At 45.3% G+C, this 16,345-nt stretch overlaps 1 protein-coding gene across 7 annotated transcripts in view; it reads left to right on the top strand.

Moving 5' to 3' along the window:
- Positions 1 to 15,929, top strand: part of KCNQ2 (potassium voltage-gated channel subfamily Q member 2) — a 71,159-nt gene extending 55,230 nt beyond the window's left edge. For all 7 annotated transcript variants that reach the window (XM_040575830.1, XM_040575828.1, XM_040575837.1 and 4 more), the window contains 2 exons: positions 4,386 to 4,509; positions 5,306 to 15,929. In XM_040575830.1, the coding sequence (XP_040431764.1) occupies positions 4,386 to 4,509; positions 5,306 to 6,025 (844 nt within the window). In that variant the 3' untranslated portion in view covers positions 6,026 to 15,929. The remainder of the gene's footprint in view (positions 1 to 4,385; positions 4,510 to 5,305) is intronic.
- The last annotated feature ends 416 nt before the right edge of the window (positions 15,930 to 16,345 follow it).

Here is a 16,345-nt window from a genome sequence, read left to right as displayed (position 1 = left end):
TTTATTTTTATTCACTCCAAGCCTGTTGCTTTATCAGCTTAATGTTAATGACTTTCTCCCCCTCCCCCTTTATTTTTGCAGTGTCTAATACTAACTGCCAGATTAAAGATCTATTTCCAGTTGCCCTCTAGGCTCCTGCGACATTAAGATTTTTGGTTTATAACTGCTCCCTTTTTAAAGGAATTTTCCCATTTCTTTACTGAGCTGTGGCTGAGAGGCTCCAGCAGGCAGCAGAGTACAGGAGGCTGCTGAAATCTGTTCCAGCCCATTAAAGGACTGATGCTGTCCTTAATTTCAGGCAGCTGCATCCTCCCACAGACACCAGTGGGAGTTGCAAGGTGCTCCAAGAGTCTGGATGTGTCCCAGAGCTCTCAGCAGCCCCAGCCCAAAAACCCTGGGTCAGCTGCTGTGATCGTCTCCATCATCTCAGCGTGATGTGGGGTCCCCAGGGCTACAGCAGCCTCTCCTTTTTAGCCTGCACATCCCTGCTTTAGCCAAACAGTGCCCAGATTATACGAAAACACCCAGTGAGGGAAGAGAAACCAAAGCCGGTGATGTCCCCTGAGCTATCTCAGCCCCATGGATTGCACTGTGGTACTTTAGTGATGAGGGCTCAGTTCAGCCAAACTATTTCTGCAAATAGCTCCCAGCAAAGGCAGCTGGACCCTAGTGGATGTCCGTGGCTGTGGTTTGGCCGTGGGTGTTTGCTCCGTGCTGTGCACACAGAGAATTTGGATTAATTCACCTGGCCTGCTCGTGTAGCATGGACCTGCTCTGAAATAGGTGTAACCTCAGCTGGAGCTTTTAGACAAGAGACGTTGGTCAAAATATGTCTAGAGCAAACTTTAATGAAAAATGAGGAGGTAAGTAGCCAGTCACATGACATGGATGAAGGGGGTTTGGCTTCAATGCCTGGATTGTGTAACAAACTATAAAAGATAAAGAAAACAGAAAATAACTGAATATATATCCCCAAACAATTCATTTTTATCTCATTTGAGCTGTTTGACCTTTTGATGTCTGCTTCTGGCCCGAGGGTGACATATTACACCTCTTTGCATGTACTGTTAGCATGAAGCATAATGAAGCATGAGAAAACCTGCACTGTGGCTGATGCAAGAATTTACATTTTTTTTGTATCATTAGAAAGAAGGAAAGATATCAAAGCTCACTTTAAGGAGCAACCCGCTTCTCTCCCCCTCCTAAGCTAAGACCCAGCAAAGCATATATCGAAGGCAGCAGATGGCATGCTGTCATGCGTCGTCAGAAATCTTTGAATTCTCTTTTGCCATGAAGGGAAAAGCATGGGCATCTTCCAAAGCCCCAGCTGAAGGCTTCCCTCCACACGTTTGTGTTCAACACATCCCAGATAAGTGTTGGGAAGGCACAAGGCTCCCAGCGAGGTGTAGTGCAGAAGGGGGATTTGGCGTCTCTGGGAAGATTCGTGGTCCCTTGTCACGCAGTAGGAATATGCACTATTCCTCACTGCTTGCAAAGGTGGAATATGATCTCCCTTCTTCATCTTGTGAGCTTTGCTGCCCAATTTGAACAAGACCCCAGACTCTTTCATAATGGCTAAAAGGGCCTCCTGCTCTTTGCTGATGGCTGTGTCCTTGTGGTGCGCAGATAGGCACAGCTAGGTTGTGAGCTCATGGAGAAATTTCTCTCTTCTCTTTTATCAGACAAGGCACAATGAAATCTCTGCCCTTGGCTGAGGGTACGAGCACTCTCCCCTGGTTTCTAGCCTCTTCCATGGGAAGCAATGAGGTGGGAGACCTCGGGCCTGGTATATCCCACCCAGCCAACAAGAGAAGGGCTTGGTCACCTTCATCTGCCCCTCTCTGCCCTGAGGCCAGTGTCCCCTAGCTGCCCACCGCACCGTGCTTGGTGCAGGCCCTGCCTCCAAGGTGAAATCTGGCTCTGGTTTCTCAGAGCTGCACAAGATGACCCCCTCAGGGCTGGGTTACGGTACAGCCAGGAAGGGAACGATCCCATCAGGAGGAGTTCCCCTAGGCACTACTATCAAGGGCACATGGGCAAGGGCTTCTGAATGCTTTATGGGTGAGCTCTGTGAAGGGCTTCGGTCCTGCTTTTAAATCACAGCAGGTCTAGGGGCAAGTTGTCTCCATTCTGATGGAAGAAGTCAGTGCTTTTCTACACGATACTGTCAATCCCTCTGCCTGTGAAGTGCACCTTGCCCACCGTGCTTCACATGGGTCATATGAACTCAGTACGGAGAGCTCTTCTCTTAAGGACATGGTAGAGAGCAGAAGTCCTTCCTGAAATTCTGCAAGGCTAGAAATAGGGTTGCAAGAGGCTCTTTCTGCTATTAGGATACCCAGTAGCATGGCTATGTTCAGTTTTCCTCTCTGTTAACAGTCTCTCCTGCCTCCCTGCTCTACTCAGCAACTGTTGAAGGACATCTCATGTTCGTTAGTGCACACGTTTTGGTGGTAGCATTGTGCTAGGTGGGACAGAGCACCCTGATTTTTCTTGGCCTTCTGAATTACTCAGTAGTGATTAGGCTTTGAGCCTCCTAAAATGCATGTTCATTGCTTTACTAGTTTACTTGCTTGTGCATACAGGAGAGGAGTTCGTACAGTGGCTGTACCACGCCTTGACTTGTGATTCCAAACCAAGGTAGCCCGAGGTATCCGATTTAATACCTCTTTGCTTACATGGTAGCAACATTGTCTTAGGATTCCTTGTGCTGTATGTCATGTCAGTAATTGCATCCCTTGTGGGGAGTTCCTGTACATGTCGATAATTTGCTTCTCCCGTTACAAGAGAGAAATAAGGCATGCATATTCCTCACACTTGTAATTATAGCACTTGGTGCTCCTTGTACTCCTGTGCTTATATTGCTAAGCAAAGGATCAAACATGACTTTTTAAATTGAATGGTATTCTATCGCATCCCTGCCCAAATGAAGTATCTTCTGGGATCAAAGCTAAACTCCAAAATAATGGTTGGCTTACATTTTCTGTCTTTGGTGTGATGTGCTCACCCACTTCATCTCTTTGAGCCAGACCTTCTGGTGCTGTAAACTGCTGTCGCTTTAATATAAGCCAAGGGAGCCACACTGGTCTATACCCACTGATATTTGTCCCTTTATGTCAACAGCCAACATATGTAGTAAGTCCCCGTCACATGTGACGAAAACAGATGGCTCTTGTGTTGAAATAGCCTCACGTCTCTCTCATTCCTTTCCTTGCTTTTTGTTTGTTCATTTTCCCCTGTCTGTCTGTGTTCAGCTCCTTCCTTTTCCTTCTCCTGGTGCATGGACCCATGGCCCACACAGCAGAACTGCGTAAGAAGCATTTTGAGTTTTCCACTCAAGATACCTCAACTTGGTTTCAATCAGATTGATTAACCCTTCTTTTCCCCTGCCACCCTTACTTTTGGTGCATTATGCAAGAGTAAATTTTGCCTGGTGTAGAACTGGGTTATAAACTGGGCTGTCAATAACAAGCTATTCCAAAACTGGGTTGCTCCCTGGATTTTGGAGGGATCAAGCCTCAGGGCTTACTCTCTAGAAAATTACTCATTTGGTGCCTCAAAAAAATTTGACTTCCATCTTCGAGAGTGGCTCTGCCCTCCTTCTTCCTCTGCACAGGGAGCTGTATATCAGCTCAGGTGCTTCTAGACTGGGAAGAAGGAACTGCAAATGTAAAATGTGTAAATAACTTGGTGCCAAACATGGTGCCCGGTAAATTTAGCTGCTGATGTTGCAAGAATATCCTCTGCTGTTAGCAGCCTGGAGCCCTGCTAATAGAAAATGTCTAATGATACAGGTGTGAATTGCAGTAGAATTGAGATGAAAACAGTTTGGTACTGTTTGGTGGGTTATGACTAAATTCAGCCACAATGTAATTCCACTAAAACAGTTAGCACCACGCCTGTTTGTTTGGGTCTTAGGGCAAGCGGCTCATTTTCATGGACACGGGAATTACACACATTTGCATCAAGGAGAGGAAACTTCTGCAAAAACTGAACAGAATCCCATTGACATACGCTAGACAGAAAACTTGTTCTTCCCCCAAGATAATAAAGCCTCAGTGCAAATAAAAAGTTAATTGATTTGGAAGAAGGCCAGTTACAGAAATTCTTTGCAGTGGGTAAATTTACTGTGCATAATGTGCCAGATTTTATCTGTATAAACAGAAATGGATAATTTCAAACTCCGCTAATACTGCTCCGAATTTTGCATCTGAATTAACACTTCAGTGCCACCGCGTGTCTGTGAGTAATTTGGAGTGCTAGTTGGGAGAGAGGCTGTTGCTTTGTCCCCCGGAGGCACGACAAGCGGAGCCCCCCCCTTGCCTGCTGCCTCCGACTGACTCCAGTCCTTTTCCGGGGGCGGGGGGATTTTCTGATCCCGGTAGAGTTGACCAGATCGTTGGGAGAGGATCCTCCATGACCGACAAGGATCGGACCAAAGGGCCAGCCGAAGGAGAGATGCCCGAAGACCCCAGCATGATGGGCAGGCTTGGAAAAGTTGAAAAACAGGTATATTGGGGCAAGAGGGGTTCTTATCAGAGGGCATGGTATGCACTGTGGGATTATTGTGGTTGTTTTTTTTTTTCTGGATGCTTTTCTGTTTGTTTTTTTTTTGTTCCTGTGGGATATTAACATTCAGAAAAAAAAAAAAAAACAACAAAAAACACACACACACAAAAAATAAGAGCTAAGAATATTTTAAACAGGAATCAAGATGGATTTTATGAAAGGTCACTAAATGTCTTAGAAACCCCTGTACTACATTCAAAGCAGATTTAGACACTTTGAAGTCTGTTCCTTACTGACTTTCTTTTTTGATGAGTCTACCAAAAGTCTACATTATTTTTGAAAATGGCACAGTGCCACTGTGTTAGACATGTTCCAAATGAATCCGTGAGCCTGGCTGCTGCAGCTGCCAGCCTCGCTGAAGATGAAAATCCTCCCAGAAAAAAAAGGCCCAGCAATCCCCATGACCAGCTGAGCCCAGGCGAGTGCCAGATGCAGTAAGGAGCTGAAAGCCACCGGCAGGATGCGAGTGTCCTCCAGCTCTCCTGGAATTTGGTGCATGCCAAAAAGATTATAGGAGCTTAAGGAAAACCTTGTGACAAGGTGGAGAATGAAAGGTTGTTTCAGAATAGGACAATTAAATATTTACTAAAAGTGCCAGTTTGGTGTAGGTCAGTGTAGGTAGAGGTCATCTATGAAGTCCAGGCCTACATTTTGACTGGAAGTTGCTCATGCTCAGGTTTTTAAATTGCTTCAGCCTGCATGCAGCATGTAGCACTGGATCTGTGGTGTTTTGCAGGTTCAGTCGATGGAGAAGAAGCTGGACTTCCTGGTGAACATCTATATGCAGAGGATGGGCATCCCACCAACGGAGACGGAGGCCTATTTTGGGTCCAAAGAACCCGACCCGGCACCTCCCTACCACAGCCCCGAAGACAGCAGGGAGCACATTGACAAGAACGGCTGCATCATCAAGATCATCAGGTCCACCAGCTCCATGGGTCAGAAGAACTTCTCTGCCCCGCCGGCCCCGACCAACACGTGCCCGCCCTCGACCTCGTGCCAGCAGCAGGCCTACCAGCGGCAGTGCCACGGCTCCTCGCCCGTCGGAGACCCCGGCTCGCTCGTCCGCATCCCGCCACCACCCTCCCACGAGCGCTCCTTGTCAGCCTACAGCGGTGGGCACAGGGCGAGCGCGGAGTACCTGCGGAACGAAGACATTACAACCAAACACCACGAGAGTGCCCTGAGAGACAGCGACACCTCCATCTCCATCCCCTCGGTAGACCACGAGGAACTGGAGCGCTCTTTCAGCGGCTTTAGCATTTCCCAGTCCAAAGAGAATTTGGACATCCTTAACAACGGTTGCTATGCAGCCGTGGCCAAAATCAGACCCTACATCGCAGAAGGGGAATCGGACACCGATTCTGACCTCTGCACGCCCTGCGGGCCTCCTCCCAGGTCAGCCACGGGCGAGGGACCCTTCAGTGACATGGGCTGGTCAGCCCCCCGCCAGTGAGGCCTCCTCGCAGCCGCCGAGCCACGTCCGAGCACCGGCAGCTGCCCGCTCCGGCTGTCCACACGTCGAACTTCTCAAGGAGATAGACAGCTAAGGGTTTCCTCCATCTAGGACATCCTTAGCTGGCGGAGACTTTCTTGCAGCTTACTCTGGGGGGGTTATGAGCAGGTCCAAGCCTGCAGTTGTGGAAGAGGTGACGGTGGTGAGCGAACTGGAGCCGGGAAGTCCGGATTTCTTTCATATGCTCTTTCTGAGATCATTAGGTGAAATAATTTCATGGTGCAGGATAGGCAATTTGCATTTCTTGGGAATTTTCAGAGATGCAGGGCAGGAATAAATCACCCGGTCAGGGCTTTTGGAGGTCGCAGTGACTGGTGGCTGACCAGTGTTATGTGGGAATTGTCATCCCATGGCACTGGTGATGACACCTTTAGGTATTTTGGAGTCGTGGAATGAACATTTGTCTGTTTCTGGCTTAGACTTCAGGTCGCTTGAAAATTACTGGGGTGTTTTTATTCTGTGGTTCCTCACTGACCATCAGGCAGGTGGTATAATTCCAATATAATACATGGAAATGTTGCGTAGGCCCCTTGAGGAGAGGGATAGGGGCTGGAATATTTGCATGATCAGAAGACACGGCCTCAGAGCGGGACAGGTTCTGAACCAGAATGGTTTGGAAATTGTCCTTGTCAAACAGCTTAGGAAACTGAAAAACTCAGAAATAAGAGCTTGCATGCTCATATTTCATACATATTTCTGAGAAAACCCAGAGAGCAGAGAAATGAGACAGAGGACAAGAGACTATGTGGCTGGAATTTTGTATTTTAAACCATGTATTATATTTAATTATCTCTCCTCCTGTTGACATGACCTGGAGATGCTTTGGAAGCAAAGGCAAATCAAAGACAACCCCTCTGGAGGGCTGCCGTGATGTGGAGCCGTTCTCATGGCCAGCAGTGCTGTGCTGGAGTCCCAGCAGCACCAGCCCGAAAGGAGAGGGTGGATATGCAAGATGCTGTGGTCCCCGCATTGCTGCGAGTTACGTGCTGAGCTCCATCCTTTTGAAGCCCTGTTGGCCAGAGTTGGGCCCTTTTCTTAAAGTTTGCATTGTGCCTGAACACTTTTGCACACACTAAGCCCCATGAAAATCTTCCCCTTCCTCTTCTGCCCTGCCACGAATCACACACCCATGTCCTCTGGACATCGTTGGGTTGTTTGGATCCCTCAAGCCGAGTTAAGAGGTACTTCTTCATTTCTTCAAGATCTTTCAGAAGCCTCTTCTCTGTGTGTGCCCACAAGTTGTGCCAATCCAAGTCTGTCCCATTTTGCTGGTTTTGTTTGTCTTGGAAAGGCCATTGTGTTGCTATCAGGAACCTCAGCAGTGCATTCAGCTGGGGGAAGGCAAGGGGAAAAGTGATGCTCAGAGTTGCTTTTGGGACCAAAACAAAGCCACCAAGTGATCCTTTACATGGATAGAGATTTTTTATTTTTTATTTTTTTTGCAAGGGGATGGATCAGACAAAGTGTATTGTGGGATCCATCTCCAAGGCTGGGACACCATGGCCAGTGTTGTGCCTCTGAACCCTCCCGTGCACCTACAGCCCAAATCCCATGTGTGTTTTCTGCAAGAGTCAGGGCTGTATCTGCAATTTCAAACCCCATCTCTCCCGTGTGTACCAAAAGCTTGTTAAGGATATTTAGGTGACAGCTTCATTTCTGCATGGCCTTTGAGAGGCTGAACTTGTTTGGGCAGAAAGGAGAATCACAGCCTTCTCTCCTCCCGTTTGTTTAGCAGCAACCAGGGGAGACCCAGGACTATTTTGGCCCTAGAGAAGGTATGGGAGCAGTATGAGAGCTTGCAGACGGGAAATAAAACCATCCTTTTGCTAGTGCTCAGGCCTAACACACAGGTCTTCACATGGGATTGAGGAGTGGGGAAAGGCTCTGCACAATTTTTTCTGCCATTTTTTGTCATTCAGAGGGGAAAAACATTTTTCTTAGAGGGAACTTTGATTTCCAGCCTTGCTATTTCCCTCCCTTCCAACTTGATCCTTTTCCTTCTGCAGTTTTTCCCTCTCTGATTTTGTTCCCAGACTCCTTTTGGCTCTGGATTTCTTTGTGCAAAGTGAACCCAGTGATGTCCTTGACTCCAGTACTGAGACCTTTCGTCTTTGAGAACAAAATGGCTGTAAATTGTGCAGATTTGCCCTTGGCATGTTGCAAAATTAGATACCTTCTGGTAGAACAAGAAATGTCAGCAGGTCCCACATCAGACTTGGAGGCATGTCTTTTCTAGTGACCACAAGAACAGAAATGGCACTGGGTGAGGCAAAAATCAACATTGGTCCAGCCTGCCTGCTCGCTGTGAATTTTCTCTAAATCAGAGATTACAAACATCTGTTATCTCATTTTATTTTATTTTATTTTATTTTATTTTATTTTATTTTATTTTTTATATTTTTGCAACTACTTTTTAAGGCCTGCTGGAAATTTGGCACATAAGTGTACAACATAAAGGCAGAAGCTGCAGATGAGGATGAGGATGAGGATGAGGATGGTGTTGTGCCATCCTATTACCATGAAGGTAAATGCCTTGTCTTTAATATAAGAGGCAAAGTCAACAGGACATGAAGGCACAATATCTGTGGGATATAATTTTCATCATGTCCGAAATTTGAAGCTTTATTGGCTCTATTTTGAATGTGCATTTCCCAGTTCTTACTGCAATACCCTTTTCTCTTGCCCAGCTGATGTTACACCCTTGAACACATATAATGCCAGTGTGTCCTGAGAAGCAGTTCCACTGTGTCCTCCGAGTCTTCCACATGCTGAAATCTGTCTATCTTTTGCCTCCTTTAGGGACTGCATAGGAAGAATTGTGTTTTCCCTCTTCAAGTAAGTTACTACACTAAAGTTTATAAAGATCTCCTGACCTGTAGCTTTAAAAAGGTGTTAGATTTGTCCCACATGATAACAGAAAATGGGTTTTACATCTGTGCAGCACAGATTGCATCTTGCTGCTAAAAATTGCGTAGAGAATTGTTTGGAAGAGATAAGCAATATTGCACCCTTATCCACAGCATCATTTCAAAGAAATTCTGACCCCCCCTGCCCCATCCACAGCCATGCCATAAATCACTACTTCTTATTCATCCAGGCAAAAAGGCTTGACCTGGATTTTTGGGTTAAATTATACCAGAATTAATTCGTGCCTGTGTGAATAGGAGCAGAGCCTGCTCTAACTAAAGATTTTGTTCCTTATCAACAAAAGTCATTTTATTCCTGCTCTAAATCATAGTCCAATACTCCCTGCAAAATCTTCACTTTCAGTCCCTCAATTTCCCCATGTCCATATCACACACTCCTGGCGATAATCTCCCTCCCAAAAGTCTTAACCACTAGCTTAGAAGAAAATAGTTTGTTTATGTTTTGCTAATAAGGCAGTTCCGGTGATAAAGACCTTTAAAAAGATGTGCAGGCCAACTTTGTCCTTCTACTGAGCCTCTCTTGGGCTGGTCTTTGCTCCCCTGTTCCTGCCGTGTCTGTTCCCTATTTTTTGGCAGACAGTGAAGGACCAAAACAAGTTTTAGACATGCCAAGTGTGGACACAGGAGAGCTGAAGAACACGTGAAGGCCAAATTTCCAGCAGGCCGTCTTGAACTGCTCCAGGGGTGTCGGTGCCCGCATGTGCACAGAGCCTGCTTTCGAAATGCAGGAGGTGAAGCTGTGGCCTTGAACCAGAGCCCAGAATCTGGTCTCCGAGAAACTTCTGGACTTTTTTTTTTCAAAATCTGGGTCTGGGTAAAATACTACAGACTACCCTGCCTGTGGGATGGGGCAACCCCTGAGACCGGGACCTGAAGTCCCAGTCAGTTTTTGGGTGCTTCAAGTCCAAGCGTGAGTTCAAGTTGTCTGAGGAGGTCGTGTCTCTGAAGAGGAGATGTGGCCAGAGATGTTGCAAGCTCTGTGCAGGTGGCCTTTCATAACGTGACCCTGAGACATGAGAACAAAGCACTAGCCATAAGTCAAATTTCCCAACATTTGGGAAGAGACTTTAATGTTACTCAAGTGCAGATTTTGTATGTGAATTTCCTTGTTGACTCATTTTCTTATTAGTAATTTTTAAAACAGATATATCAAGGAACTCATTGAAAAAAAACTCTTGTTCAGCTCAGAAAGCCATTACTTTTCTTTAGACAGACTATGCGACAGATCAGGTTTTCTAAAAATGTATTTTGTTTCAAACGCTGCTTAATAAATCCAGTTAAATCCTGCAGGGCCGTTGCTATTTACAGATAAATAGGTCTATTTTTACACTTTTAATTGATTTTTAAGATTTTAAATTATGTGAATTTTTAGAACAAGTTTGTATAATCTACCTGAGAAGCCAGAGTATCACTGCAGATACAAGTGCTCCCCTTCCTAACAGTTACCCAAGAGAAAGGAAAAACATATTTGCTCATATATTTCTCAGGAGGGAGCTACTGCAAACCTCATTTCCCTTATATCCTCAGGCCATTATGACCACAGCAACATTATTGTTAAAAACAAAATAAAGTATTAAAAGAGATACTGAAGTTTCTGTCCTGAAGAGGCCAGAGGAAGAAATCCAAGGTTAGGTTGAATCAGCAGGTACCCACGGGCACAGCCACCCCATCGGGGCCAGCCAGGCTCCAGATGGGTGTTCAGATGGTGGTGTGAAGTAGGATTTTCTTATTTCTCACCCAGAAAGGCTTCCTCTTGCCTGAACAGCAACTGCTATGGCCTTGTGAAAAATTCATCTTACAGGAGAGCAGGAGATGATACTGGCTTGTTTCAGGACTCCCCTAAGAAGAAATTCCTTAGGAATATATATGAGTTATCCCATATAAATACCTGTAGTGTCGAGAATTTTATCAAGATCCCATTACAAAGCCCAGGAGCAGGCTGAGTCTTTCTGTTTCTCCATCCACGCTCGTGTGAGCCTTCAGGTTGAGCGAGCCACTCGCCTCTGTCCTTTCCTCCTTGTGCCAGCAGTGCTCCAAGCCTCGACCGTGTGCACTCTTCCTCCTGCACCCGCTCCCTCTTTTGGGTCAGCATTTTCTGTTTTGGTCAGCTTCCTTTCCATGAACCAGGAACAAGGAAATCAGATACAAAAGCTCCTTCACCTGCACGTAACATTGAGGCTGCGACATGGAGGGATGTGGCATGGCAGTGTAAAAGCAAACTCTTGCTTTTAGCACACAAACTTTTCTGCGTCGCAGCGCAAAAGCTGCTTAGGGCAAGGCTGTGGGTTGGTTGGTTTTTTTAACAATAACAATAGGGGTTTTTAAATAATAATGATAATAATAATGCATAGGAATCTTCTTTAGTATATCCTTAGTGTTTGATGCCCCAGTGACACAATACTGCTTGCCTTATATTAGTGTCTAGAGGGAGAGGGATTACACATGTTTTGATACAGTATTAATCACGCTTGTAATTTAGGTAGCAGCAAGGAGCGGCTGCTGCAGGAGGAGCAGCCGGGTCCTTTTTAATGTATGAATGTGCTTTCCAGACTATCTCACTGACTGTACTCTCAATTTTGCCTGCTACTGCATGCAGCCTGAGATGAGTAGACAGCAATACGCTCCAGCTGTATCTGCACTCCCAGATTGCTGTAGTACCTGAAGAAGTCACATTGCCAAAAGTATCACTTTGGGGAGAGGCCATCCTCCCAGAGACCCATCACGTAGGGTGCTGCGGTGCTTCTGTAGGTAACACTGATATACCAAGTGTCTTTCATGCTGCGACCGATCATTGTCCCGTCGCTCTGATACAGCATGCACAAACTCCACTTCTACTACTTGTTAATAAGGGGTAAAAACCACGTTTGTCGCCTGTGGTTCATTGAAATGTGTACATGGGGATAAAATAAGAAAATAATGTGAGTTGCATTGACTGCACATAACAAGCTCCTTTCCTCCCAGATGCCTCGGAAGAAGAGCATCTCAGATACACTTTCTCAAGAGGCTGGAGGAGCAGGGAGAGCAGCGCAGGCAATGCCAAGGGCAGAGACCTGGCCTTCATTTAAGAGGTGCCATTTGATCCCACACATTTGGGACTTGCCATATTTCTAATTCCCATAGGGCTCTCTCACCTGCACCCAGCCCTGGTGTACGTGTGCATTTGTGCCCACAGCCCAGTCTAAGGGGCAGGGGGATGTGACTCCCAGACTTTGGAAACCCTCTTTGGAGATTTTATCGATGCTTGTCTACAGCACTCGGGGATCTTGGGGACCCTGCAGCTGTGCCATATCCGTACTTCATGGAAGCATCTCTTCCTCTCCTTGTGGAGGGGCACTGAGCTGCCTCCCTGTTGCCATAAAAGTTTTGCCACTCTTCTCCCCGCTGTGTTAGCAGACTCACAAGGCCTTCAGGGTTTGCCCACATTGCTGTTGTTGCAGTCTTTTGTGTCCCTTGTGCTGCTGCTGCAATCTAGTTTGACACTGGTCCTGTGTCCTCACCTTCCTTGTCCAGACCATGTACAAGCGAACATGTAATGCCAGAACTCTGCTCCGAGGCTTTCTTTCAGCCTGGCATCTCTAGATGCCCCAGAAAGTCTTTATGTCTTGTTAGCATGGCAGTTTTGTTTTTTTCTTGGCAATTTATTTGCTTCCCTGTTGAGCCACCATGGCCTCAACACATCCCTGGTTTGTTCTGCTGGAGCCTCCAGCGCAGGGATGGATGGGGTCTGTTTTGCCCCTCTGTACAGCACCTTGTCAGGGTTTGTCCCTTTGGCTAGAGACAATTACAATGAAGTAGGGATGGGGGTTGAGTTCTGGTTTTCATGCCAAGTTGAACATTTCAGAGAAGAGCTCACAGACTAACAGTGTCGATGCTTTTGGTCCCTGAAGCAAGAGCTGCCGTCCAGACCCTGGTCTCCTTCAGCAGTGCATGTGTGTGGCTTTGCCTGCCACGCTCCAGCTTGGTGAGAGGGAGATACAGAAAGCAGCTAGTCCAAGCTGTGCTATTTCCAAAGCTGCCAGCGAACCTGAGAGCATCTTCCCTTCTGATTTCTGTAAATACAGCCTCAGATTAATTGTTCAAGCAGCATCTCTTTGCCTAGTCCTGAGAAACTTGAGCTAACTGCAGCTACAAAGCTTTCAGAAACTCAGTGCCAAGCTCAGGCTAGATTTCACCTGCAGCTATGCCTATAACATTAGGGCAGGGCTAATGGTTTCAGGTACAAACCATGCCAAACTCTATTTGAGATGGTTCTGGCCCAAAACTAGAGCTGAATGTCACGCTGCCGGTGAAGCCTCCCCTGGAATTTCATCTCCATTTGACATTGCTGACTGTGGACGCGGGGGTAAGCTCCCTCCTTCCCACTGCACACAAGAAAAGGCTGGCACAAACCTCAAAAGCCCAGATGAGAAAATCCCTCCACATTTTAGCATGCCATGGGCACTTCCCATTAGTAGAAGCAGCATTTCACTGTAACACACAATGAGCATGACCCGGTATTTCACATGTGCAGTGATGCTCATGAAGAGCATTTTTTTTACAGATGGGAATGCAGAGGGTTCATTCCTCTAACATCTCTGTAGACATTGAGTTCAGTCCTTGCTGATAGCCTGAAAAAGTCATCAAAACTGGTGACAGGTCTCTTTTGTCCTGCCTGGCTACCCACACTGGTCCAGCACCTTCCTGGAGCTGAAGTTGCTCCTGTCAGCAGGCAGGACGTGGACCATTCTGCACTGGTTACTTTTCCCCACTACCTGACCCCATACCCTAAATTCTGAATTAGGAATTTTCTTCCTTTTTTTTTTTTTTTTTTTCCTCCAAAAAATCACATACCTATGTAGAGAACCTGAGACTTTCAGGAACAACAGAGGCAAAACAAGATGCAGCTGATAATTAATTAACTCAAGAGCAGATTTTAAACATAGTTGCAGTTGCTGCAAGCTATATCAAATGCTTTAGGAGATTCAATAAATTATTCTCATAAATGTTTTATTCTTTTATCAGTAACTCCTATAGGTGGGTGCCACTGTTCTTATACAGCAATGCCCCGTACACTAAAACTATACTCCTGTTTCTCCAGTATAGCCATTGTATTTATGAAATTTATCTTGCTTGGTGTCAGTTTGGCACAGTATCCACATATACTGCACACATTGCACATTACATGCCAAATGCTGATAGGTATCCTTACATGAATGAGCCTATGTGTGTTGAAGAGACACCAAACAAAGCATTACCTGCCTGTTTAGTGGTGTGACTTAACATAACTGGGACAAGAGGAAAATGTAGATCCTGTTTTGTGAAGAAATGCACTGCATTTGAATGCTTCTTTAACCAGATTTTACCAGGAAGCTAAAATAAACAAGATTGTTTCTGCAATGTTACTTAAAAACTACCGGAGCAAAACAAAAACACACAGCCCTAAAATACTTAACTGCTGCATTTCTATATATTGTTCATTGCTGTTCATCTGAACTGTAAATTCTGTACAGGTTGAATGAAGTTCACAATTCGCCATAACTTGCAAGATAAAAGGACAACGCGACTTTGGCTGCAAAAGCGTGCATGCTGTTTGCACACATGCACGTGCATATTGCTGTATGTGTAGGTGTGTACAGACATGCACATACAAGCCTTAAGGCAGACAATTTTGCATCTAAGATGCACAGGGGAAAAGTTCTTTCTTTGTTGGCGGGAGAGCGGGTAAAACCAAATAAAAAACTTCTGATATATTTGTTTATGAAAAAGGAAGATTCCGATTGCCCCTATACTGAGGTTTCACCAACCTCATCAAAAGATTCTCCCTCTAGGATTTAAATTTGCCCTTATTTTCACAGATACAAGATTGGGTAGAATTTTTCCTTCCGTGTTTAACCTATATCAGACATAAGCAGGAAGAGCTAATTTTTCCAGTTAAATTCTGCTGAATGCCACTCGAAAAATGGTAATCCGATTCTTGCTTTAGCCTAAAATTCATCTCTAGTTCCAAAGTTATCAATTATAAGAGCCATTTAAGTCCTGAATGTTTTTTTTTTTTCCTAAGCAAATAATATGCTCCCTGCTGGAGTGTGCTTCTCTAATATTATCACGGTTTATAGCAGGATCTGGCTCATTTGGCTTTAACTGGGCTAGAAACGGTTCATGCCCCTGTCCTGATGATGAGCTAAGAGGTGAATTTTGGGCTGGGATGGGCTGTTCTCGCGTGGCGTGAGTGCAGGTGCTGCACGCCCTCGCCTCCCGCTCGTAAAAATCTCAGGCTCAGTTGAGCACTGAAATTTGGTTGTCCTTTAGAAAGCAAAGGCAGCTGCTGCTTTGCTTCCTTTAATTTGCTCTGTTGCCTTGGCTTTTTTTGCACTTTTGTTTCATCTCCAAAGAATCTCTCATAATGCCTTTGGTACTTATGTACGATTTTCAGACATTTTGTATGTATTGAATGGTACACACTTTCTCTTGTAATATAGCAATCGGACTTTTTTTTTTTTGGTGAATGTGTAATTTCCTCTGTACATTTCAAACATGACTTTGTGCAATGTACATTTTATAGGGACAGATGCCAAGGGAATGACCTGTAGTTTTCTAAGGGAACAGCTAGGAGCCGAATGACACAGACAGAGATGGTTTTACGTTAGCACTGTGGAAGAGCAACATATCCCAGACTTTTGCACAGAAGCACTGAGCACGACACAGAGTGTACCTTCACACGAATGACTGTGGCAGCTGCAAAACTGTATACGTGTGATAGAAACAACAGCAACGGTGGCAATCAGAAAGGAAATGGAGGAAAATTAAATAATCACACTCATTAATTTAAGCCTCAAAGCATCAGAATGGAAAATTTGCATTCAGTAAAAATACTGAATTAATGATTAATGATTTAACCTTCATGAGATGAAATACACATTTATTTTTCTTTGCACTTCTCCAGTTTACTCCATTTGTTTGTTTCTGGTGGTTTTTCAGTGCCTTGGTGACATCTTTAATATAGGAAATATTCAGGAGGTGTGAGATGGTGACCAAGGGACTTGACATTAAACCTCCACACTTCGCTCTCTTATTTCTAACTGTAGACAACACTCTTCTTTCTGATGTCTATAATCAAGCTCAGAAATTTCAAGTACCTTCAGAGACAAGGACACTGGCCATTTGAGTCCTCTAAAATTATTGATTTTCTTAAAGCCTGACATCAGCCATATTCTGACAGATAAGGGATGGTTCCTGTAGCTGTTCACCCCCCATGCCAGCCTTTTATAACCATGCTCAAATTGAGGCTGGCGTCATCAAAGTAGGCTCAGAGCCAACAAATGACACCTTTATCTGTCTCATGAGTTATCTTGCT

This window comes from Cygnus olor, chromosome 16, assembly GCF_009769625.2.
Source record: "Cygnus olor isolate bCygOlo1 chromosome 16, bCygOlo1.pri.v2, whole genome shotgun sequence".
Taxonomy (NCBI): Eukaryota; Metazoa; Chordata; class Aves; order Anseriformes; family Anatidae; genus Cygnus; species Cygnus olor.
Note: the sequence above shows the minus strand (reverse complement) of the source record. Positions and strands in the feature narration are given on the sequence as shown.